Source organism: Schistocerca cancellata, chromosome 12 (assembly GCF_023864275.1).
Source record: "Schistocerca cancellata isolate TAMUIC-IGC-003103 chromosome 12, iqSchCanc2.1, whole genome shotgun sequence".
NCBI lineage: Eukaryota > Metazoa > Arthropoda > Insecta > Orthoptera > Acrididae > Schistocerca > Schistocerca cancellata.
The window spans coordinates 168,929,889-168,955,241 of NC_064637.1; the positions used below are offsets into that span (position 1 = coordinate 168,929,889).

The 25,353-nt window shown below is 41.3% G+C and overlaps 2 protein-coding genes across 10 annotated transcripts in view; both read right to left on the reverse strand.

Moving 5' to 3' along the window:
- LOC126109880 (protein roadkill) overlaps positions 1-25,353 on the reverse strand; it is a 695,429-nt gene that overhangs the window by 435,846 nt on the left and 234,230 nt on the right. The gene's annotated exons all lie outside the window — the stretch shown is intronic.
- LOC126109878 (programmed cell death 6-interacting protein) overlaps positions 1-25,353 on the reverse strand; it is a 157,669-nt gene that overhangs the window by 7,813 nt on the left and 124,503 nt on the right. For 3 of the 9 annotated variants that reach the window (XM_049914952.1, XM_049914951.1, XM_049914950.1), the window contains exon 15: positions 19,697-19,861. The exons of 4 other annotated variants lie outside the window; for them this stretch is intronic. In XM_049914952.1, coding sequence (XP_049770909.1) covers positions 19,697-19,861 — 165 coding nt within the window. Of the gene's footprint in view, positions 1-16,663; positions 17,005-19,696; positions 19,862-25,353 lie in introns of those variants that run through there. 2 more of the 9 variants (XM_049914957.1, XM_049914958.1) reach the window with 2 other exon arrangements.

The following is a 25,353-nucleotide window of genomic DNA, read 5'->3' on the forward strand; positions in this document are numbered from 1 at the left end:
GAAGTCAGTATTATATAAATGGAAGAGGACACACATGAAAATGAGATGGGAGATATGATAATGGGAGAAGAATCTGATAGGCAAAGAGCCAGTGAATCAAATTCGTGCCCTTATACGGGGTGTTCCGGGAGAAAGACCCGAGTCGAAACGAGGCCGTAGGAGTAGACAATATTCTGTCAGAACTACTGATAGCTTTGGGAGAGCCAGCCGTGACAAAACTCTACCATCTGGTGTGCGAGATGTACCAGATGGCTGAAATACCCCGAGAAGAATGTAACAGTTACAATTCCAAAGACAGCAGGTGCTCACAGGTGTGAATACTGCCAAACTATCAATCTGGTAAATCACGGTTGCAAAATGCTAACAGAAATTATTTAAAGAAGAATAGAAAAATAGGCAGAAGTCGGCCTCAGAGATCAGTTTGGACTCTAGATAAATTCAATTTGAATTCCATAGAAATGTAGGAACACATTAGGCAGTACTGACCTTGCAAATTATCTTAGAAGACGGGTTAAGCAAAAGCAAACCTAATTTTATAGTATTTGTAGATTACGAGAAAGCTTTTGACAACGTTCACTGGAATCCTCCGAAATTATGGAGGTAGCAGGGGTAAAACACAGGAAGAGAGTGGCTACCTACAACTTAAACAGAAACCAAACGGCAGTTATAAGAGTTGATGGGCACGAAAGGGAAGCAGCAGTTGAGAAGGGAATGAGACGGGGTTGCAGCCTAACCCTGATATTATTCAATCTGTAAATTGAGCAAGCAATAAAGGAAACCAAATAAAAATTTGGAGTAGGAATTACAGTCCACAGAGAAAAAATAAAAATATCGAGGTTTGCCGATGACACTGTAATTCTGTCAGAGACAGCAAAGGACTTGAAGAGCTGTTGAATGGAATGCACGTGTCTTGAAAGGAGGATATAAGATGAGCATCAACAAAAGCAAAACAAGGATAATGGAATTAGTCAAATTAAATCTGATAATGCTGAGGGAATTGGATTAGGAAACGAGACATTTAAAGTAGTGGATGAGTTTTGCTATTTGGGCAGCAAAATAACTGACAAGTATTGAAGGAGAGAGGATATAAAATGTAGACTTGCAATGTCAAGAAAATGGTTTCTGAAGAACAGAAATTTGGTAACGCTGAATATACATTTAAGTGTTAGGAAATCTTTTCTGAAGGTATCTGCATGGAATGTAGCCATGTAAGGAAGTGAAACGATGGGCAATAAACAGTTTAGACAAGAAGAGAACAGAAGCTTTATAAATTTGCTGATACAGAAGAATGGTGAAAATTGGATGGATAGATAATGTAACTAATGAGGTGGTACTGAACAGAACTGAGGAGAAAAGAAATTTTTTGTACAACCTGTCTAGAAGACGGGATCAATTGATAGGACAATTCTGAGACATCAGCAGATCACTTAGTGTGTGTGTGTGTGTGTGTGTGTGTGTGTGTGTGTGTGTGTGTGTGTGGGGGGGGGGGGGGGGGGGAGGGGAGAGAGAGAGAGAGAGAGAGAGAGAGAGAGAGAGAGAGAGAGAGAGTGTGTGTGTGTGTGTGTGTGTGTGTGTGTGTGTGTGTGTGTGTGTGTGTGTGTGTCATCAAATTTGTAGAGGGAGACCAAGAGATGAATACTGTAAACATATTTAGAAGGATGTAGGGTGTTATCTGGAGACTAAATGGTTTGCACAGAATAGAGTAGCATGGAGAGCTGCAACAGACTTCAGAGGGAAGATCATAACAGCAACAACAACAAAATTTTGTATTCGCCTGCCTGCATAATTCTTCACATTCTACAATAGCGCCCCATTTCGAACGTTTGCAGTACCACTCCTTCCACATTTCTGAGTTCCCACATTCCTCTTCTGTACAATGCTGAGCTCCAGATGTTCACTTTTGGGAACTGTCATCTTATTCTCAAATAGGTGCTCTTATCGAGCCAATCTACTCACGGTATCTCCCTGTGCGAGCTCGCTTTAGGAGATTTTTTTCACTCTTTCCACTTCTAAGTCGGTCCCAATTTTGATGTCAAGCTAGCTGTTATTCTCCTTCCCTTCTGCAACTCTTCATCAATGTCATTTTTGCCCTGTTCGTACTTAAGCCACATACCACAATAAGTACACTGTCGACTCCTTTTAACGGGTCTTCCGTAACTTTTGCCAGGCAGGCAGTGGCACCTGAGAATCTTAACACTGCTTCAACTTCCACTTTCACTTCTGCGCTTTTTCCAAAAGTGTCTTTCACGACCCTCACCTCCGCTAATGACAGTGCCGATCGCCTGCAGTCCAGCTTCACAATCTTCTTAATACGAGCCCGTCTTCCTCGCCCCTCCGCTTTTCTTCCTATCATTTTCCTCTGTAAATTATCGATCTGTCTATGTATTTAAGCGAATAGTTTACACTGGTGAATAATGTTCGGTGGCACACATATTTCTTTTGGGTTCTTAATTTGGATGTCTCAAAAACCACAAGACAAATAACACGTTCAGACGATGGTTTTCGGTAGAGCCCAGTAAAAGCACACAGGAGTCGCCGGAGTAGATTTCCCCAGGATGCAGCTAAGCAGCTATGCTGCACCTCCTGTGGCAGTAGCTCTGCACGTTGAGTGATTCCTCCTGTTTTTAACCTACACAACTGACTGGACCGTTCAAAAGGAACAGTTGCTGACAATATGAGCATGTCAGTCAAGGGATTAAAATAGACTTCACTGGTAGCTCAGACGGTAGCTGAACGGGCCTTATTCTTGTGAAGACTCGTGTTATAGGCTTCAGAGTTTGTAACAACTGCAAACAATAAGGTCCTAGATGTGTGTCCTCGAAAGTCTCTTTGTTGTTACAGAAACAGCTATTTTCTTTCAGAAACACGAATTTATTCTTATACATTTTAAGCTGCCTACAGGAGATAAACAGCAGCTATTTAACAAAAGTGAGTAAGCGGCAGATTTCCTTGTAATTTACGAGGAGAGGGGGTGGGGGGGTACGAACGGGCTCGTACACGAGAGAACGGCACGGTGAGCTAATCGAACCAGTTTCTGTACCGAGGACTGCAGTAATGACAGCAACAACCGCAAAAATCAGTTAGCAGCACGACGATAGTTCCTTGGTAATCCAGTGTACAGGTTAAGTTTCTGTGACTTATTAATACTTCGACGCATTCCACATCCTCAGAGGTTCTCCTTTTCGATAAAATGTACCGAACGTGACGACTGAACTAACGAACAGTTAACGAATACTGAGCCAGCATTAAAACACTGATGACCCATTCGTACGGACAGCCTTTCCATTTTCTTTTTGTCGAGAAAATATTGAATTTTTTTTGTTAGCAAAGAGAAAATGAAAAATAAAAAGATAATAGGGGGTGAGGCCAGAAGTGTAATAAGTGGCTGGCTAGCAGCTTACCAGAGCCGAGTGTGGAAGTTTCAGTATCTGATGTAACGGTCAAAACCACAATTTTAGCAAATACCTGCTCCTCTTTTCATTTTATTCTTTTATTTTTTAAAGAAAACATCATCTGATTTTTTCCACATTTCAGTAGACAGTTTGTACTGTGAACTTGAAAATTAACAAATACTGTATTAACGTAAGGAGTGATTACGGGTTCTAGCAATGTCTTTCTCGAGAAATCTTAATTTACGTACTACAAAGTTGTCTCCCAATCTGATTAAATCGTTATAGGGCATAATATTTTAGAAAATGGTAGAAGCCGTGAGAAAGTGATGTGTGGCAAGGGGGAGGAGGGGAGTGAGGTATTAAAAGCACCACAGATGTACCCCTTACAGCAGTTTCCCATATCACTGCTATATGCAGGTAGACTGACTGACAAAAAGTTCACATTTCGTGCAGAATTTTACACGCTCGCATTAGTGTTTATTACAAATTAGGAACTTCTTATTTTCCAACTCTCATACTAAGGTATCCGGCTCTCCCCTTTTCAAGTGATGGAGTACAGTTAAGTGCCGATTCCAGACCGTGTCCGTCTCGTCAGTTTTGCTTCGAACGTGGGCCCCAGGTGACTTTCTGACATAATCTCTTCAAAGTTTCATTCTTCGGAATCCCCCTCTCGCAGCTACAGACACATCCAGAATCCAGCCTCCTCCCCCATTCTTCGAGTGACGCCACCGCAAAACTAGAACACGAGCTGCTCTCTCGGTGCAAATACCTTTGAAGTTAAATTATTCCATCCGGGCATACTTTACAGGTTTCCTTTATCATACGTTTGGTGAATCAAAACCGATTATTACATTACATTTTATTCATTTAATACTGTCAACCGTGCTTTCAGTCAGAGCTTATGTACTACAGGAGCAACTATTCTGAAATCACAGAAATTAACTGACATTCTCTGTAATCAACTGTACACAACCAATTAGCCACATATTCCATATACTATATTCTCAACATTTGTTGTAATAATGTTAAATGTGTCATTTATGTAACAATTGCACAAGTGTACTGAAAACACATAACAAAAAGAAATTCAGCCAGAAAAGAGACTGAGGGTTGTAAAACAATAGTGAGTTTGCTAGTAGGAAAATACAGAAGTTGTAAAAGATACATGAATTCCTCTGTGGTGTAGAAAGAACTCTAACCTAGGACTATTGCTGCCTTTAAGATTTTTATATCCGTGTAAAGGCAGCTACACAGTGCTAGAAGCACTCTGCTCCAGTGACCACCTCGGTACACACTGCCAGAACAAACACAGCTATCACAAGTACACAGAGCTAGACACACTATGGGACGATTAACCACACTGGGAGGCCACTCGGGCCAGCAGACAAGTGAACGAGTGTTCCGTGTCACATCTGCTTCAGATAGTCTGTCAAAGAAAAGTGCTAAAACAGTTGTAGGGTCTACTGAACATAGTGAGTAAATTACTGCCCAAAGAACTTCTCTTTCTCAATAGCCATTAGCCAATTATAAAAACATAGCGTATTTCGTAACGGAAGAAGACATTCGGTCACTTGTAATGAAACTACAGCTCGATTCACTGCACTACATATTTTCAAGAAAGTAGGTCATCGTGCAATTACAAGTTCAGCATCTAGTCAGTAACATATGAAAGTGATAGCCATGTGGACAGTAGAAACAGTAACAGTGTAACACTTGGGCTGCATCTGACAGTGAAGTTTACAACAAATTTTGAAATGTAAAGAGTAGAGAACTTTTGTAAGGTGTGACTTAAAATATAAAGTGCAAGTCTTCTGAATCTAGTAAGTTAATCACATTTTTTTTGGGATTATAATCATTATTCTTCCTTAAATAATTCAGCAATGAGGATAGGCAAATGATTCAAGTGTACCTACAGTTTCTATTCGCTTAGATTATCTTAGAATGCATTTCATATAGCTATGTTCACAATGAGAAATTAAACTTTTGCCACAAAATAATTTTCAAGATATATTTTGTTCGATCAACTTGATAAGCTCCTTTCTGAAGTGAAACCTTCGCAAAATCTTTCTAAAATGGCAGCTGCACCTTGTATATTTTCTAACAGTCAGAGGATAGAACAAAAATGACTACAGCAACATCTGAACTATGCTCACAAGTGTCTCCAGAATTTAACTCGACCGACAGTGAAAGATAGGGGGAGGGGGGGAGTCTCGCATTATAAGCTTCCACGTAGTGGAGAGGGTGCCAGGAGGCACAAATTGAGGATGAGAAACCTCATCAGCAGTCACACGGCGTCATTACGGATCCCCAAAAGTTGGACTACTTCCTGTCGATGTGTGCCAAGTGTTCACAGGCTCAGAGAGCTAAAACTGAATAAAAATGATTTTTCAATTACATAAATGTGTTTTACCAACCACGAGAGTCATTTATCGTAATAGTATGTATTTGCGTAAAGTTAACGAACCTAAAGAATTTGTAAGACTGAGCCGCTGACGAGACGGCACCGTGTAACGGACAAATACGAGCATCAGATTAGATTAGATTAGTACTTGTTCCATTAATCGTGAATATGACACTTTGTAATGATGTGGAAAGTGTCAGGTTAATAAAAGGTGTATACACAAGGTATTACATGACACTTAATATTTTTAATTTTTTTCTGAGGGGGATGGGGAAATCACCCACTTACTATATCCAAAACTTCATCTAATGAGTAGAAAGAGTTGCCATAAAGAAATTCTTTTAATTTCCTTTTAAATGCTACATGGCTATCTGTCAGACTTTTGATGCTAATAGGTAAGTGACCAAAGACTTCTGTGGCAGCATAATTTACCGCCTTCTGAGCCAAAGTTAGATTTAACCTTGAGTAGTGAAGATCATCCTTTCTTCTAGTGTTGTAGTCATGTACACTGCTATTATTTTTGAATTCATTTGGATTGTTAATAGCAAATTTCATAAGTGAGGCTGCAGTGAAGATCTCTAGCTCTTTAAATAAGTGTCTGCAGGATCATCTTGGATGAGCTCCAGCAATTATTCTGATTACACACTTTTGTGCAATGAACACTCTTTTACTCAATGATGAGTTACCCCAGAATATGATGCCATACAAAAGCAGAGAATGAAAATAGGCGTGATAGGCTAATTTACTGAGATGTATATCACCAAATTTTGCAACGACCCTAATAGCGTAAGTAGCTTAACTCAAACGTTTCAGCAGATCTTCAGTGTGTTTTTTCCAGTTCAATCCCTCATCAATACATACACCTAGAAATTTACTGTGTGGAACTGTACGTACCGTGTTCAGATTCACGAAAGTCATAAGTGAGGTACTATTGGGTAAAAAGATAAACGTTTGCTCAAAAAAATGAAGGTTACCACACACAGTTGTGTGTCGAAAATAGAAGTTGCACCGTTATCGTATTTTCTTTCCTTATCAATCGTCAAAGTACAAATGTGGAATTTGACGAAATGGGAAAACACAGCAGCACAGAACGAAACAGCGAGAACACTCGACGGCACCCACGTGCGGACAGACTGCATCAATTTCCACATCTCTGCACAGCAGTAATCCACCTACCAAAAGCCACAGAAATCACATTGTCCACATTTGCTATGAGCTGTTCTTTCTGCTGTATATAAATTGGTTCATTTTAACTCTACATGTCAACACACACTGTTTCCGGGGAATGTCGGATAACACCTCACCTAAGAGCCTTATTAACATGCCAGCCTTTACAACCTGTTACACAGGATTGTGCTTCTGCAGACTTCACATTCATTTATCTCCAGGCACTGATTGTACAGAAATGCAGAGTTTTACAGATAAATGATCTAAAAGAGTGATAGAACAGACATCTCTACAGTTTTGATCAGTTTCAGCCCTTCGACTCGAGGTACAGGATACGTGCAGCCGAGGAATGTGTCAGCAGACGGCACGATATGCGGGTCGGAACTCCCAACAACTGGGACAGAAGTACTGATTTTTCTGTCACACACACCAGTAGAATTACTCCTGTTTCCAATCAGAAATATAAAGCCTTTCTGTCTGGTGAAGAAATGCAGTACGGGATGGTAAATGAAATGAAGTGTTTTAGATGGCAGAGAAGAAGCACGTTTGCATGGCCAGATCTTGCAACTACCAAATGTGCTTTCCTCTTGTTGTACTGTGTGTTTTCAAATTCTGGTGGACTTTTTTGTCTGCAAGCATTTCATTGTTTATCTTTGTCTGTCAAACATTTGACAGTGTGATGACAATCCCAGGCAAATGATATGTCAAAATTCTCCATTTAAACAACTATTCTTAATAAATTTATGGGATTTCAAACAGAAAAAAGCTCCCAACATAGGAAAAAGTCGGTCCTTGTGTCAGCATCTGGCAACTCAACTCCTCCGAAAGTATGATCGGTTTGATGGAATATGTCAAAAGTAGTTTTGACTACAGCTTCTAGGATTCTGGTCCTTACCCAGGACAGCAGTCGAGCACAATCTCCGTTCTTTTGAACTGACCTCAGAGAATGTCTGACGTAAAGACGTGTCAGCAGCACTAAGTTCATTTGTTCATTTGACGCCACAAACTGTTATCAAAAATTATGTAGTCTGCAAGTTTTAATCGAAAGTTTTCACGACGACCGCACCGGTAGCACTACTGTCCTCGCCCAGAATAGAGGGCTGACGATTACTAGCTAACCAAGTTTTAGCGATCTGATAAATAAAACACTGGTATTACACATTTCTAACAAAATCATTTTCAGTTACTGCAATATATGATCATTTTGTTTCCTTGAAGTCAATGAACTGATACAATAAACTCAAACAATACAACTGTTCCATCTGAATAGGGAAAAAAAAAAAAAAAAAAAAAAGACAATTTTATGGTGATGTTAATTTGTACACAGATTTGGAAGGATAAGTACACTGCACATCACTTCAATTAACTGAGATTAGTCAACAGCTACAGCTTCATTTCATTAGTCACTCAACATTACATAATTTCCAAAATAAGTATTACTGAGAAGAAAGAACAACCGAAATTCCAACACTGTGATAATTCGTACCTCAGCTACTTCTCCATTAATTTTCCTCAGTTTTTAGTCATCAAAATTGTCGCTCTTCTGCCAATCTGTCCTTTACCTCAAACCTTTACTGTTGCTAGAATATCTCCACGTATTTACTTACAAGCTGACACACCCAGCATTGCCTGGGTATTCATTTTGTGAACTGTCTATTAGAAACAAAAAATGAACTGTTTTTGAAACGTAATATTGAAAAGACCTCACTTCCATGTATTTGAGAAAACACCTTTTAATTTATGAAATTGTCCTACAAAGAAATATCATGATGTACAAATATATAGGTACAGTACCCCAGGCACAGCTGCTTCACGTTTCTGCAGCACAATTTTATAAACGTCTTTACAGCAGTGCCTCTTCGTCGTAGCTCTACGACAGTTATTGTTTTCGCCTACAGTCGTTTCAGCTTAGCAGTGGGAAGCTGTCGAAAGCGCTGCTAAGTGTCAGGGATTTCCTTAAGATGACTCAGTACAGGAGTGTCTTTGTAGCAAAGAACAAATGTATGAAAACCTCTTGCGTGATGTGGCTGTTTTTTACGCATCTCAGTATTTACAATAGGATATCTCTCAAACTGTGTCATACGATATTTTTTCGTAGGTAGATCGAGCAGCATTTGTAGATACTGTTCGCGAAATATATTGCAAATAGTGTTATTAGCAGAGTAGTAATAAATTTAAATGTCGTGCACATTGTGGCAGTTTTTCACATATGTCACATCTTATGACATCCTGTGGTTCTCAGCCCACAGGGATTATTGCCTTACAGTAAGGGATGTGTGTACCAAGTTTGGTTCAAATCAGCCCAGTGATTTAGGAGGAGATGTGGAAAATGCGTGCGTGCAATTCCCATTCTACAGGTGGGTAGTAAGAGGTAAACACATTGCTATGAGATATATACCCATATGTGAGGATGTGTAGCATTGGCCTCAACATACGTTAAGTGCCCATTTTCTTCTTGTTAGTGCCATCTATGCCCTTTTTTAACATTTTTTCTGGACAACTGCCAACAGCTGTAAAACATTAAAGACATGCAGCTGTGTAAGTATTTAATTTGCTACCACCACTTTCTGTCATTTTTACTTGCACACTTTGAGTGCTGGGGACTCATTTTTCGATGCTCAATGAGTCTACAACATTTTTTAAAATGTAGTTTACTAACAAAATTCAAACAAGTCAGAGAATATCCAAGTGTCGCACTTCTTCATACACTCAGGTGGTGGTATTTCTATGATGATACAAAGGTGTTACATAATTATTTACATGCAAGATTCACAAATAATTGTATTGCAAATGAAATCTATGAAAATAATAATGTAATATCTTTGTATCATCTTACGTTACAAATAACATGACCTGTATACGTAGTGAAATACAACACTGGTCATCTCTGAAGTATCTGAATTTTCTTTTCCAGTGGGCCACCAGACAAGGTGTGTGTGAGTGTGTATTTACGTCATTATGTCTACTCACACCACGTTTAAAAACTATGTAACCACTATTGGAAGTGGTAAACAATTCTCGGTTTTGTCTTTGTTTTGTCAAAATTAAAAATTGCAATTTGTGACTGAAGGCAGTTTGTTTTGTATATACGTCATGTAAATTTTGCTATATCTCTGGAGGAAGGGGGGAGGGGGAAGGAGAACAACTCGAGTGTCACAGAGAAACTGTGCACACAACAATGTCAAAGTATGATACTTTGTTCAACATTGTACATCTAGAAAATGTTAAAATAAAATGATACAGGAACAATGTTATTAAGAACACATTATCAAAATACGCAGTTGCAAGATGTTCTTAACCCTTAACCCGAAACATCGGTTGCTCAGACCCCTAGTTTATTTTAAATGTCGAGTGTGGCAACACTGCAAAAAAGTGCGGCTTCACTTTCCCAGTACCTTCAGCGCAATACTTGCCGCGTTTAAAGCAGCAGTCAACAATCAGTTTTACTTCGTCAGTGAAGACATACAGAGTACTGTTTACAGGCGTGGGCAAAGTGGTGTGCCTGAGATACCGCACATTTCGTATTACGTACAAGAATTTGGTAGGTCCAATAGACAGCAAGTTTCTAATTACGACATTTTTGCTTTCAGTGGCTATTATTTTATAGCGTCTTCTTCTATGCGTGAATTTATGTCATATTTCAAGTATAACACGGATCGACTTTCTACGAAGAGTAACATATCTACAGCTAATCCAGATTTGGAAGGTTGGGTCCAAGCACAGTTAATGGGATTTAAATGATGAGAAAAGTGGGATCGATGATGACACATTTGATGATTTTGGTGATGATCCAGATTTTGTGATAGGTGATAGCCACCATGAAACAGAGAGTGATACTAGTGAAGAAAATGTTTTATTGGAAGAAGAGCAGTCTATAGTACACATAACACCTTACAGAAAACACAGTACTTTTATGGTAAAAATAATTTCTAATGGGAATGTTCTGAGCCTGTTAGAACGAGAAGAACACCGGAGCACAACATTCTGAAAGGAGGAATGCCTGGCCTAACAGCCAAAAAAAGTTTAGGACAATACAAATGTGAAACTGAATACAATAAGGGCAAAGTTGCAGGAAACAATTAATCCGTCTAATTACAGAGATACTGACAATGTTGAAATCAAAGCTTTCATAGGCCTTCTAATGATGACATCAATATTCAAATCGTCTCACGAAAATATGTTGCCTCTTTCAGAAAGGATCTGACCGGTCGTGCTATATTTGTAGTGACAATGTTGGCAAAGCGCTTTGAAATACTTCTAAGCAGTCTGAGACTTGACGGTGCGACTACCAGTGACGAAAGAAAGAAGTCAGACCCCAGCCGCCCAGTATCAAACATTTTTGAAAAATTCATTTTCAGGTCTCAGCAATTGTTCCATATAAAAGGCAACATTCCACTGGATGAAATGTTAGTACCATTCAGGGAAAAATGTCCTTTCTGCGTTTATATGCCTAGCAAACCAGCCAAATACGGCATAAAAATTATGTGCCTGGCAGACTTTGGAAACACTTACCTCTTCAATGCCTACATACATTCAGGGAAAGATGATGGATGTGACCTGACAGAAGAAGAGAAGAAGCTTGCCAAACCAACTCAGGCTGTTTTACATCTGTGCAAATCAACAGAAGGAAGTGAAAGAAACATTACCACTGACAATTGGTTTACATCTATAGAACTCACTTGTGAGCTGAGAAAGAAGGGACTAACATATAGGAACGGTCAGAAAGAACAAATGCGAAATTTCCCAATTTGGCTGATAAAAGCAGACCAGATGGGTTAGCATTATATGGATTCTCTGTCAATACAACACTGGTTTCATTTGTTCCTAAGAGAAACATGGCAGTAATTCTTGTGTCTTCAATGCATCATTCCATGGAAAATGATACCATGAAAAATAAGCCAGAAATTATTTGTTATTACAATGCAACCAAATCTGGACCAATTTGTTCGACAGGAAATGTGCCAATTATTCGTCAGACGTACAAGGTGCTGGCCAATGGCAGTCTCTTATGCACTTGTAAACATCAGTAGTGTGAACAGTTTTGTTCTGTGTTTGTGCTACAGAGGAAACCCCATGCCAACTTGTCTCAAATTCACCAAAAGTCTGCCCATGGAGCTGATAGAGCCACATCTAAGACGCTGATCCACAAAGTTCTGGGAAACACTCAGCAATCAAGCTAGATACACCAAGTGATAGAATGGACAAAAGGAAAACGTGTATGAAGTGCCCTGTGTCCAAGAATAGGAAAACGGCACATAAGTGCATCAAATGTGGTCACCCAGTTTGCCTGGAATGCAGCAGAAAGATGTGTGTCGACTGTACAAAAGAGAAGTGACTTAATATTTCAATTCAGTTGATTAAGATCTTTTTTTTTATACATTTTCTGCAATATTTTATTTATGCTAGGGAATATTAAAATTTAATATAAATTTATTTATTACTATTAAATACATATTTATATTTTTATATTTATATTAAACTTACTTATAACATGAATTAAATGACTATTTACTTGATTTCTGTCAACTTATGTGGAGTACCGTGATATAAAATATTAGGTGGTGTGAGAGACTGCATGTTTCTAGTTACGCACATTTCAGAGATGTTTCATGTTAAGGGTTAAAAATTATTTGTGCAAGGATATTGTGATAAAGAATGATCCCTTTCAACAACATGAACTCAAGAATTGTAACAGTGAATTTCTTTTCAATCATTCGTCACAGTTTTTTGGACTTCATAACTTATCTGATGAGTAATTGATGTACCGTAGTAGTTCTTTTACACAGGAGGAAAGGACAAAATTTACCACTTAGGCTGTGTATACAAAACAAATTTCGGGGCAGTTCTGTAATTTTAGTGTCACTTGCTTATGCAGATACTGTGAGGATGGCCAATAATTGGAAACAATCGTAATAAAGTAAATATTCATACAGATTTATTTAAATGTGCCCTATTTACCCTCACTTTTTCTGGAGGAATCTCCCGTCTATGTCACTGCAGCTCCCGTTGTCCTCCTCCGTGAATGTCTTGTAATCATTTGTTTAAGAAACTAGGCATTTTGACTTTTGATATTTATTCCCTCAAAGTTTGTTGTTAATAACCCACTGCAGTCCAAAAAGAGCAATGATGTACGTAATTACAATATCGGAAAAAAATGACATTCATTATTCTACATTAAGATTGCCTAACACAGAAAGGGGGTGCAAAATGTTACTGCCAAAATTCTTGATCACTTACCCAATAGTATGCAATGCCTGACAAATGGCAAAGTTACATTTGAAAACAAGCTCCTCCTATTCCATAGAAGGATATCTATTTTCGTACTGTGTAGAAGGTGGTGGGTAGGAATTACTCTCACCCACCTATACTTATAAAACAATAAAATAAAAAAGTACCACTTCTAAAGGGTCAGCATTCAAGCCATATTCATATACAAATGTTAAATGGAAATGTAAAATGGCTCAATCTACATTGTTATGATAAATGAAAATGAGACGGGGGGAAAGTAAGAAAACTGTTTATCATTTCAAAAGCAATTGTCAGGACTGCGAATACATTATCCCACGCAGCGCCTTCCCGGAAAAATAGTCAGGGTTGCCAGCGGAACCACCATTGTACCCAGGTGTGAATCTGTTCATCCCAAGCAAATTGACAGCAGCAAAAGTCTTTCTCCAGGGCTCCAAAAATATGGAAATATGGGGAAGATCGTAACTGTACAGAGGTCACGTAAGGGCTTCCCGGCGATACTTCTGCAGCGTACTCGAACCGACCTCGGCAACGTACTGACGGACAAAGAAATGCACACCTCGATACAACTGTGGTTCCGTGGTAACTGCGAACATTTTTCCACAAAGGCACTGACCGTCTCACTCGATCTGGCTATAGTCTACTATCCTCATTTTACTTTTGTAGACGTTTGTCTCTTATCAGACGCTATCCATTCCGTTCGACTGCCTTCCGAGTCCCTCGTCGGCTCCGACCGAATAGCAGTATTATTGGTGAACCTCACAGTGTTTATGTCTTCTTCCTTTCCAAATTTCTCCTGTTCAGAATACAGAGTGAGTAACACTGGGGGTAGCTACAGCCGCAGCTCACTCCCTGCCTCTTTTTCGTGTCGTTCAACTTTTAAGTGCAGTCTGGTTGGTGTACAAGTTGCAAAACATTATAATAAATAATACTTAAATCACACCCCAAAATACGGGATACAAATTACTGAAAAATCCGAGAAAATACATATAAATTAAATTACGTCATTTACGAACACCGTGTGGCCGTAAACTGCAAGAAATAAGTCTAACTAAATAGTTTGAGAAATATCGGTGTAAATACACTGCACCTCAACTTTATACAGAACCGCCGACTCGAGAGTCGTTAAAATCGAGAAGCGCGATAGTGTCGTTCGGTACGCACGGTATAAGTGGCACCTCGGACTGCGAGTAGCATTTTCGACCCTCTAGGATGTTTCCAGCCACAACTGCGTGACGAATCCTGCCCTCACCACCTGCCTGTGTACGTCCGGTGCTACTCTCGGGTTTCGCAGGTCTGCCGTTACTGACATTTTGTTATTAACTGTTCTCTCACTGCCTCACCTCGCTCCCTCTCCTGTGGAGTGTCGGATCTCTCTTCACAGTAAGCTGTAAGAACCTTTCCCCCCTAATTTTAACACATAAGACAATTCCGGGTATTTTCCCCTCCTGTCCTTTACTGGTACGCCTCCTTTTGTCCCGTGACTCACAGTGACTGAAACCCTATTTATTATTATTATTTCTGCTGACAATTTCACATTTTGTCCAATATTTTTGTGCCTAAGCGTTCTGTTGCATTCTGTGATTTTTGTTTCATTTGGAAGACAGATTAAAATACAGTTACTAAATCTGACACTGAAGTAATGTCTTATGTGAATAGCACCTCCAACAAACAATGAGTACGTGGAGTGAGAAGACGATCTAACGCTATGCGGTTCTATAGCTATTATTTACATTTGTACCGTGCGAGAACGGAACTACAGAACTGGTAAGTAGTATTTTAGAATTTATCACCTACACGAGCTCTACACACAGTACTATTGTAGAAACAAGCTGCCGGTCGGTTTGATTTTGTAGCTCCGTATGTAAAGTAATAACCGTTATTCAACTTCGACGATAGTGCATTCGGACAAAAAGGCTTCGAGCCCTGACAAGAGTGGAAAACCTGCCCGGAACTGGTCGCCTACCGGTTGTCACCGACAACTTGAAAGAATTTTATTTCCCGCGATACAAAAATCGGTGCTATTAAGGAATTTCTTCCACATAAATTACAATTTGAAGAAATGATTAAAAAGAGTGTTACATTACTTTTATGTACTAAGTTTTTGTGATACTTCTCAAGGGTGTGGTGCAGTTGTTCTAAACAAGTGCCCAAACTAAAAAGTGCGAAGCTCTATAAACCCAGAAGACATCTGATTAATACAAATTAGGTTACCAAAAAATACACGGGCATATGTCGGTCGGTCGATTTGGGGGAAGGGACCGAGCAGAAAGGTTGTCAGTCCCATCGGATCAGGGAAGAACGCGGAAGGAAGTCTGCCGCACCCCTCCGACGGGACCACCCCGGCATTTGCCCGAAGTGATTTACGGAAATCGTGGAAAACTAAAATTGCGGTGGCCAGACAGAGGTTCTGACGGTCATCCTCTCAAATGCGGGTCCAGTGTGCATACGTTCTAAAAAGCTGTCAGAGAAGTGTGTGCACGAATTAACAAATAGCTGGTAATCTTCCAGAACAGTTCCACATTCCCGTGATTTGAGCATTTCAAAACTATCATCGTCTCTATTTCTTAACAGTTTACAGAAGCGAGATTGTTTCTAGAAAATATTTCCCTACGATTTCCACATTTTTCCAGATTATAATTCAGAATGTCCCCGAACAAACTTCTGTCGTACGTGGGAACGAGTTTTACTTTCCCCGAGAATTTCCGATTTTTTGCACAAGTTGCCACTGTGATATAGCGACATTCTTATAGGTTCCAGTCTGAAGATTCTTTACAAAAATTACTGAAAATTAGATGAGATTAAGAATGGCTCCATTCCATGTGGCCTTACATAAAGAATTACCCAACCATACTACTGGCTTAGAAGAGAACAACAGACCAGATTTATTAGGTGCACAGAAACTGAACTATGTCTCCGTGAAAGACCCACGGAAATAAATCACCGATGTACAAATGCAGTCGTAACAGAAGATGAAGCTGAGGACCCTTACAAGGTGCTGAAACCGAGCAAGTTTTCACTTCGAGGTGCTCCCTGCACACACAGCAAACCAAAAACAAAATGTTAACATATATAAATTTCATCGCAGATGTTCAGAGACAGAAAATGATAAATAGGTAATAACAAGACACAAAAGCAGTGAGCAAGGATTATCAAAAAGTTACAAGTGCATGTGTGGGTGTAAGCATTTTGTATTTCTAAACATGTATCTCCATTGCTCTATTGTTAATCTGTTATAAGCACACTACATTGGCCGAACAGAAACAACGGCATAAAAGCTGCATCTAAGAGCTTACAGGGGAAACGGAGTACAGAAAGGAGAACCAGGAAGAAGAAGGAAAGGGGGTCAGAGAGCAGAAGCTTTCACCTGACAAGCAGGAAGGGTAGCTGAACAATCACCACAAGGCGTTACAAAATTATTTTATTAAAACATTTAAATTTTTATCTTCTGAGATTCAGGCACTTAAATTCTCCCACTAGATAAATATTAAAGGGTGTAAACAGATTTGAGCGAGGAAGTACAGCGCTATCACGTACAGTGATTAATATTACTGTTAACATTACAAAAACTATTTCCTATTTGTTACTGAGCAAAAGGCAGCAGATAAGTGAGGTAGTTTGCTGTGACGGTGAGGTATGCACACTTTCATTCCCAGTCCGTTTCGTTACGGCCGTCAGATCGATTGCACTTTCGGTTCGGAGAATAAATGCCGGCGAGTCCACTGCGCTAGGAAGAATCGAGACTGGGGTGTGCAGACCTGCTCTACGAGGTCGTATTGAGTTAAGCTTCATTCTGACCTGCAATATCAAGAAAACCTTCAACTTTATTGTGGGCCACTGAAATATAAAGCAAACAGTTATTATTTTCTACAAAATATGTAAGAGCTGAACACACGTCAGTGCAGGATAGCGGTTTATCGAATGCGTACACTGGTTATCTTCGAGAGTAAACCACGAGACACAAAAGGTGAGAAAGGTGAAGAAGCAGCTCGGCATATTTCGTTAGTACTCGCCTGTGGCAGTTTCCCGAAGTCCTATTGAATGTATAAAGTTTAGTCTGCTGATGAAATAATTTTAAGTAAAACAGATATTTCGACAAAACTTTTCTTTCTGGTTATTTTATTTGTAGTACAGACTTTAAGCATAGATTATTAACCTTGTAAAAACACAGATTTGAACATTAAATCATCACGCTACTGACACAAATCAGTCTCTATTTCTCCTCTGTCGATAAGCCCGTGCTACTTTCCACTTATAACCGACAATTCGACAAAAGGCTCAATTTTTTGACCTACCTATAAATTTGAAAAAGCGTGCCCCGGCACATTTTTGGTAGCCTCTTTCCCATTTAAGTATCGTATTGAAGATCGATACCTCTACGCTTTTCCATTTTGACAATCTGTTCTGTCTTCCACCTAAACTTATTTTGCTGTGCTCTTCTTTCACAATCACTGTGCAAACATTTGTTATTTTTCAACTCGAACCGATTGCACCCTATGTTATTTTACTTTCATTCTCTGCTTCAGTGCAGCACGTGTTTGAGGGTCTAATTTAAACTCTCATATTTTGTGCTTCCTTACTTTCTCAACCTTTACCTTTAGAAGTTTGAAATGCCAGCAGGTTTTCGTGTCAGTGAAAGTTCTATTACCAGATCATTTGTCCTCGAGACAGCAGTCGGAACACTGTGTCGGTCTCTGCTATCTATCAATATGTCCGACTTTAATCTGGTTCTCAAAATTTTACGAAACTTATCTTCCCTCCCAGCCACTATACGAAATTGCCGAGGAGGAAAACGACAACAGAATTAAAATTAGGTCGCAGTGTAATAGTCTCTCCCACTACAGCTCCAGCGTCATTAAGGTACGAGCAGTCAGTGCACTGTCGTTACCGAAGTCGGCGTATCACGTGGGCTGCACAATCACGATACTATAAACATTTTTATAGCAACAGGAAACCTTTTACGTAGACTAAAACTAGAAGAAAGAAAAAAATACACTGGCAACACAACACATAAGCAGGAGGTATTTGACGGGCAGAGGAGGTGGAGAGGGAACAGGGATTCAGAGGAGAAAAAATTAGAACTCTACATCATAAGAGAGCAGAATTTGAAAAACAGCAACAAAACTGACTTCATAAATAACTTTACACATGAAAAATAAACAAAAATAAATTTTAGGTAAATAATAGTAGACAAGCACTTTTACATACCAGTTTAAATAATCTATTTTTGAAAAATAATGTAATCGAATAGATAAAAAATATACTCACCTAGTGGCTGCAGGAAAACGCACACGTACAGGTATAGAAATTTGCAAGCTTTCGGAGCCAGAGGCGCTGTCGTCCTCCCCGCAGAAGGGTTTAAGGTGAAGGAAGAGGGGCGAAGAAAAACCACCCGTCACGTTTAGGAATTGGGGAGAGTTTGGAAAAGCTGCCCGGAACCCCAAATCGGGGGAGAATTACCGGACAGGATGCCGAGCACTTCTCGTCCCCTGACCTGGCGTTCTGGGTGACTCGCAAACTCTCCCCGTTCCCTAAACCGCACCGGTCTTTTTCCTTCACCCCTCTTCCTTGCCCTTTGTCCCTTCTGCCCAGAAGATGGAGCCATTGGCTCCGAAAGCTTGCAAATTTCAATAACTGTGTGTGTGCGCGTTCTTCTGCAGCCACTAGGTGAATAGATTTACTTAGTCGTCAAATTACTTTATATATACCAGCTTAAATGAACTGAAACCACAGTGTTGACTACTGGGGAAAACTGCCAGCAGTGGACAGAGTTCTTGAGATACACTGATCTGTAACTGAGAACACACATCCAAGGGCAGCAGAAGATGTGCTGGACTTCTCGTTTCCATTAGCGTGCCAAATGTCACACTGAGCATTAATGTGGGAGTTTCAAATATTGATAACTAAGTCTGCAACTTGTGGGCAATTTTACCATAAATTGATCAAAATGAAAAGGGAGGCACTAAACACTGTCCTCTGCTTTGAACAACTGTGAAGCAAGGAAAAAAACCTGATGGCTGTATTGGTTATAATTATATACCTACAACAGTGTGCCAAGATATTGTGACACGACCTGTAAACAGGCACGGACAGGAATGATGCTACTACATACCTCAAGTGACTACAAACAGTGAAAAAGCTAACGACGTGTTCCACCTGCAGATCAGTTCTACTTTTATCGTGTTTCACTCCTCCCCACTGTGGTACCACAGGGAGAATACTTACGGTCGAAGTCCGAGACGTAAGACGCCAGACTGTCGCAGTGGCTCGTTTGCAATTCTTCTCGTAAAGCTGTAGGCATCAAATGCAGCTGAAGAAAAAATTTCACTGAACTGCTCAAAAGGAAAGCCCCATTAAAGAAGTTAGCAAACTCATGTTTACGAGCCCACAGCACACTTTCAGAATGAGAGATGGGAGGACGCGAGACGGTCGGCAGTGAGATGAATGGTAATGAGATGATTTTCAATCAGAAGAGAGAATTATTCCTTACTTCCTGTCTGCGGCTCACTCTTTCCCATGACGGTACCCACTGCCTCAGTGAATTTGCCATACTGCTGCTTCGGAATGTCCACCAAGTAGCCGGCCGCCTGCGTAATGCGCTGCTGCGTTTCCTCTTTAGTACGGACTGCCAGGTCTTTTACCCAAGACAGGGTTCCTGCAAAACAACTGCAACTGCATTTCTGCTCCCGTTCCTCAGAATGCGCACGGCCACAACTACGAACTAACCCTCAGTTAGTAAGTTACACAACTCCGAACGAGATAGGCAGCACTGTACAGAAATCTATTCTAAGATTCGTCTCCGAGCAGGACTACAGGCAGAGAAAAGCGGGCACTGCGGCTAATGCAGTCCCAAGCACGACAGAGAAATGTCTCGTCAGAGACCTGGAAGCACAAGTAGAAGTAGGGGAGGTACGTACGGAGAGGCAGTACGGCGACCGCAGCAAAGCGTGACGTAGTGCACAGATGAGAAGAAATATTTTTTTGAAGCTTAAAATTGTGAGAAATTAATTTCCTCAAACTCTGTTACCAAACAGACTAATTACACGTATCAAATAAAGGTCTGTACAAAGTAATATTGAAGTCGCTCTCAGAGACGCACAAAAAGCAGCGGCTTATTTTAGAAATGGAAGGTAGGGAATTGTTACAGAAATGGAAGATCGATTTGTTCTAGAATAGTTATCCTGCCATAAAAGCAATAACCCACTGCCTAAAATCCTGGCTGTGCTAAGCAATTACAAAAAAATAAGGGATGAAAACAATCTTTGAAAATATTATGTAATTGTATAGATAAAAAGTCTACTCACATGCACATATATAGGCATTTAAATTTGCAAACTTTTGGAGCCAGTGGCCCCTCCTCCTGGCAAAAGGGTTCAAGAGGGAAGAAAAACACAAGAAGGAAAATGACTGGTGAGGTTTAGGAAATGGAGAGACTTTGGAAAAGTCACCCAGAACCCCAGTCAGAGGAGAATTACTGCACCGGATTAGAAGGAAAGACCGATTCTCGGGGACTGCACCAGACGAGATTTGAAAACCTGAAAGCTTAAAGGTGGAAGACAGGGTAATACGCACACAGAGATTGCTGCCAAAACATCTTGCACAAGTTAATATTAGCAGAGACTAAACAGATACAGAAGACTAAAAGGGATAAAGAAACAAAATCAAACAACTGAAAGTTCAGGTAGGAATATCAACAATGTAGCAAAACACAGACTTCTACTTACCATAAAGAAGGCATGTTAAGTTACCAACAGGCACAATGAATGTAGTTCCCTAAAGCTTTCGACAATGTTCATCAGTAAAAGACAGACACACACACACACACACACACACACACACACACACACACACACACACACACACACATAGGCACAAGCAAGCACACCTCATGCACACAAATTGGCCTACATAGAAAATGAAGAAAGTAACAGTTACCGCGAAGAAAAGCTGAGACCGCCACAGGGGTGGCAGGAACCGAAACATGTTTAATGCCAGTTCCTATCTGTGGAGTTGTGAAAAACTTGTGTCCTGAAGGAAGAATACAGATGGCACATGGGGTGAAGCAGGCACTGATGTTGTAGAGCAAGTTCTGCTACAGAATACTGTGTGTTGCCAGTTACACCCTCTGCCTATGCCATTCACCCTAACTGATAACTCTGTGGTAACCATTTCAATGCAAAATGCTAGTACACAATATGTTGTTTCAAAGGTGGGTCTCCCTTCAAGAGTACACGTTTAGTCTGTTACAGGACTGATATAGGTGGTGGTGGTTTGGAGGGGAGGGGGGGGGGGGGGGGGGCACAGGGCAAGTCTTGCAGTGGGACGGTCACAGGGGTAGGAACCACAGGGTAGGGAAATGGATGCAGAATGAGCACAGGATCTAACAAAGATATTGCAGAGATTCGGGGGGAAGGGGGTGGGGGGGGGGGGGGGGCGAGGAAATCGGTTCTAGGTGTGGTGGGAAAAATGTTTGTTAGAATGGATCTCATTTCAGGGCACGATTTTAGGAAGTGTGGTGGCTGGTGGCGTGACCAGTCTACCCTCGATTCCCAGACGCGCTCTACGGGATTCGGATCGGGAGAGCGCACGGGTTGCACCGTGGGTGCAATATATTCAGTTTCCGATAAAACGTCGACCACCTACACTCTACGAGATCCGGTCCTACGGCACCTCGTAACGACCGGACATGAGGTCTCGAGATCTCATCACGATACCTAATAGGAGTTAAACCTCGCCAGTTCGCCCGTACAATTTTGTAAGGAGGTGTCTATGTAACTCCTGCCCACACCATTAGGGATTCTCCTCGATATCGGTCTCTTAGGTCCCGAAATTGAGCTCCACATTCCCTCCAGACCCAAATCTGTAGAGAATCGGTGTCCGGACCGAATCGGGACTTGTCCGTGAGAAGAACGTCGGCCCACTATTCAAACGTTCCGGTGGCGTGCCGAAGAGGCAACAGAAGTAGGTGTACGACACGTCCCCCACTCCGCCGAAGCCTCCTGTACACCTTTAGCCCCGACAGAACGAGTCCGGTGGATGCCGCGGGGTCAGATTCCAGATGCCGTGCACTATCGAGGCAGTACTGCCGTGCCCTCGCGAGCGAATAAGGGTCCCGACGTCACAAACGGTCGGCCCCGTCCCGGTCTCCGGGATGCAGTTTACAGAGAGAAACCGTCACCGTACGATTCACATATAGCCACCGGGCCACACGAGTTCGCGACTGTCCCGTTTCCGTTCTTCCTACGGCCCTCCACTCCGAAGAGTCTGGCAGGTGTCTTCTCTGTGCCATAATGCACCGCCTGTGGCTGTGTACACAGCAGTTGCGGATAAGGGACTACCCGTCAAACACTACCCCATTCGACAGATAACCTGACGTCACTGTCGGCGTGGTCGTCTGTCGACCGGAATGCCGACTTCCGTGCAGAACATAATTGTACGTACAGCTGTTGACATTTTGTACAATTATACCGCGAATTAAGACACAGAAAGGCAAAATAGCAGTCTGCCGCTTTAATTTCGGACACCGGCGTATCTAAATCGAACCGGGAACTGAAGGGTTACGGATCCCGAGAAAGTTTCTTTCGAGCAACCCACGAAACGTTCGGCACAGGGAGGAGCTATTCCGGTTCCCGTCGCCGTGCTCCCGATCGGTTTGCACGTCTACCCCTCGAAGGTAAAGTAGTAGTTAGTAAGTATAAAGTTGATCGAGGTGTCACAGGTTTGGAATAAGGTGGTACCGAACGAGGAAAGGTTCGGTAGCAGACAGACCTTCTGTGTACACGGGGGGCGGAGGGACGTGAATCGGTGCTGACGAGCACGGTGTGTCGTGGGATTGGGACAGGTGCAGATTTCAGATGACCTAGGAAATTGTCGGTGTCTTTATTATAGCTACAGGTTGCATCAACTGAGGTAGTTATACATTCAGTGAGTGCTTTGAAGCCAGTAATTACAGGATGGCTAGGGTGATTGGGTTTGTGGATCTTAGAAGGAAAAAGGCGGGGGTGTTCGGTTTGAGTGGGGTAAGAATTTTTACAGATAGAGATGTCAATCCTTAAGAGCGACCTGAGGCTTTAAGAAGGTACTGCCGGTCAGTTCAAATCACAGGAACGGTATCTCTACGGCAGATGCCGTACGTAGAGTTTTCAGACAGCCGACACGGATCTCTGCTTACGTACTCCTGTCAGTCGAGTACCACAGTGGTAGATCCCTCGTCCACTGGAAGCTAATGACGGACTCGTCAGTTTTTAGGGAACGAAAACTCTGAGGTTCTGCAGAGAACGGGTCACGATCACGTCGGACGGGCCCGAGGACAGGTCGTGAAGCAGGTACCCTCGGAAGATTCGTAAGGGACGATTCTGAGATAGTGACGGTGGATTACGTCGGGATTGTGGCCGGAATTGTTCGAGGTAATCTCTGCCTCGGACCTTTTACGCTCCCGGGTTTTAAAATCTCGACCCGTGCAGTCCCCGAGAATCGGTCTTTCCATCTCGTCCCGTCCAGTAGTTCTCCACCGACGAGGGGTGCCGGGCCACTTTTCAGATCCCTTCCAATTTCGTAAACCTCACCGGTCCTCTTCCTTCACCCCTTTTGCAGAAGGAACCACTGGCTCCAAAAGCTTGCACATTTCAATACCTTTATAGGTGTGTTCTCCTGCTGCCACTGGCAAGTAGATTTTTTCATCCGTATAATTATATTACATTTTTAAAGAAAATAACTACGAAAGATGAGAGATTAACATCCTAGTGACATTGAACTGATTAGAAGTGGAACAACAGGACACTCACTGAAAGACGGGGAGGGAAATTGTCTCGACTGTGAAAGGATGTACACAGACACTCGTGAAAAATAATTTGCAGAATCAATAAAAAACTTTAAATGAGATGTCCGTGTGGGGATTTGAAGGAAAAATCTCTGGCTCAAAAGAGTCGGTGCTCAAATCACTGCCTACTACACACTACGACGGAACAGAAGGTACTATCTCCCGTCACAAAATGTACCGCGCGTATAATCGATCGTATATTTTTAAAGGTGCGTAACAGCCACACACTTGTGGGTAATTAAGAAAAACTGTTTAAGTTGTGAAATTATTTTGAATGGACATCTTTATTGGCATTTTTACATTATATGATGCAAATGTGATTGTTACGCAAGCGATTGAACATTAATCATTAAAAGCTGGAAACTGATGCCTCAAAAAATGTTTAAAACATACAAAAATTGCACACTCCTGCACATTCATATTAGAATTATCTCGACTGTATACAGTATAATATGTACGGTTCTACATTTCGAAATACTAAATCGTGATTCTACAATAGTAATCAGTGTTCGACAGTCCACTCGTTCGTCGTCCCGGCTGTCATTCTTTAGAAGCCACTTCAAAATGTCTTTTCCGTAACGTCGGTGTTCGTCGGGCAGTAACGTCCTCCACCGTATCGCGAACCTTTCCCCGAGGACGAGCCGGTTTATCTGGTGCAGCCAGAGGACCACGTCAGACGCCCAGAAGAAAAGTGTGATTAATCTGACGGCCTTCGGTCATTGTAGAAGCCGTATTGCCGTCATTACTTGCGTCGCCAAAAACAAAATGTCAAAACTGCAGACAGAGAATGTAACCTTCCCTCGTCTTCTGATACTGTGAGTTTTTTCAGGAATTATTTTCCTCCTGTGACACGTTTGCCACCAGTATTTCAGCAACAGCACCCTCTCTGACAATAAATTTACCTGGCTTTGAACTTTTAAAAATCACCTCTGTAACATCACGGACAATTAATAATGTGTCCCGTTTCCTCAGTCTCCTTTTTACAGTGTCAAAATCCTTATCGCGAGGTAAATAACCGGAAAGTGATGTTTAATTTCACAGAATCGGTTAGGTATAACATAAATCGGCCTTCACGCTCACGGCATACACGTACCGTATTTGTGTCAGTATTTATACAGTGTATGCAAAGTACACCGATGGTGAGTTGTCGTGGATAAAACTCGTGTCGCACTGGAATTTTTGGTAGGAAGACATTCTGCATAAAATCGAAAGACCGAGAAAAGCTTCTAAATTCTCACTTTGCAGAAGGGCGTAATATTTTCTGCCCTTCCGTTTATGAAGAAAGGGCTCGGTCAGTGCTCTACGTTTTACTGCAGCGTTTAACCGAC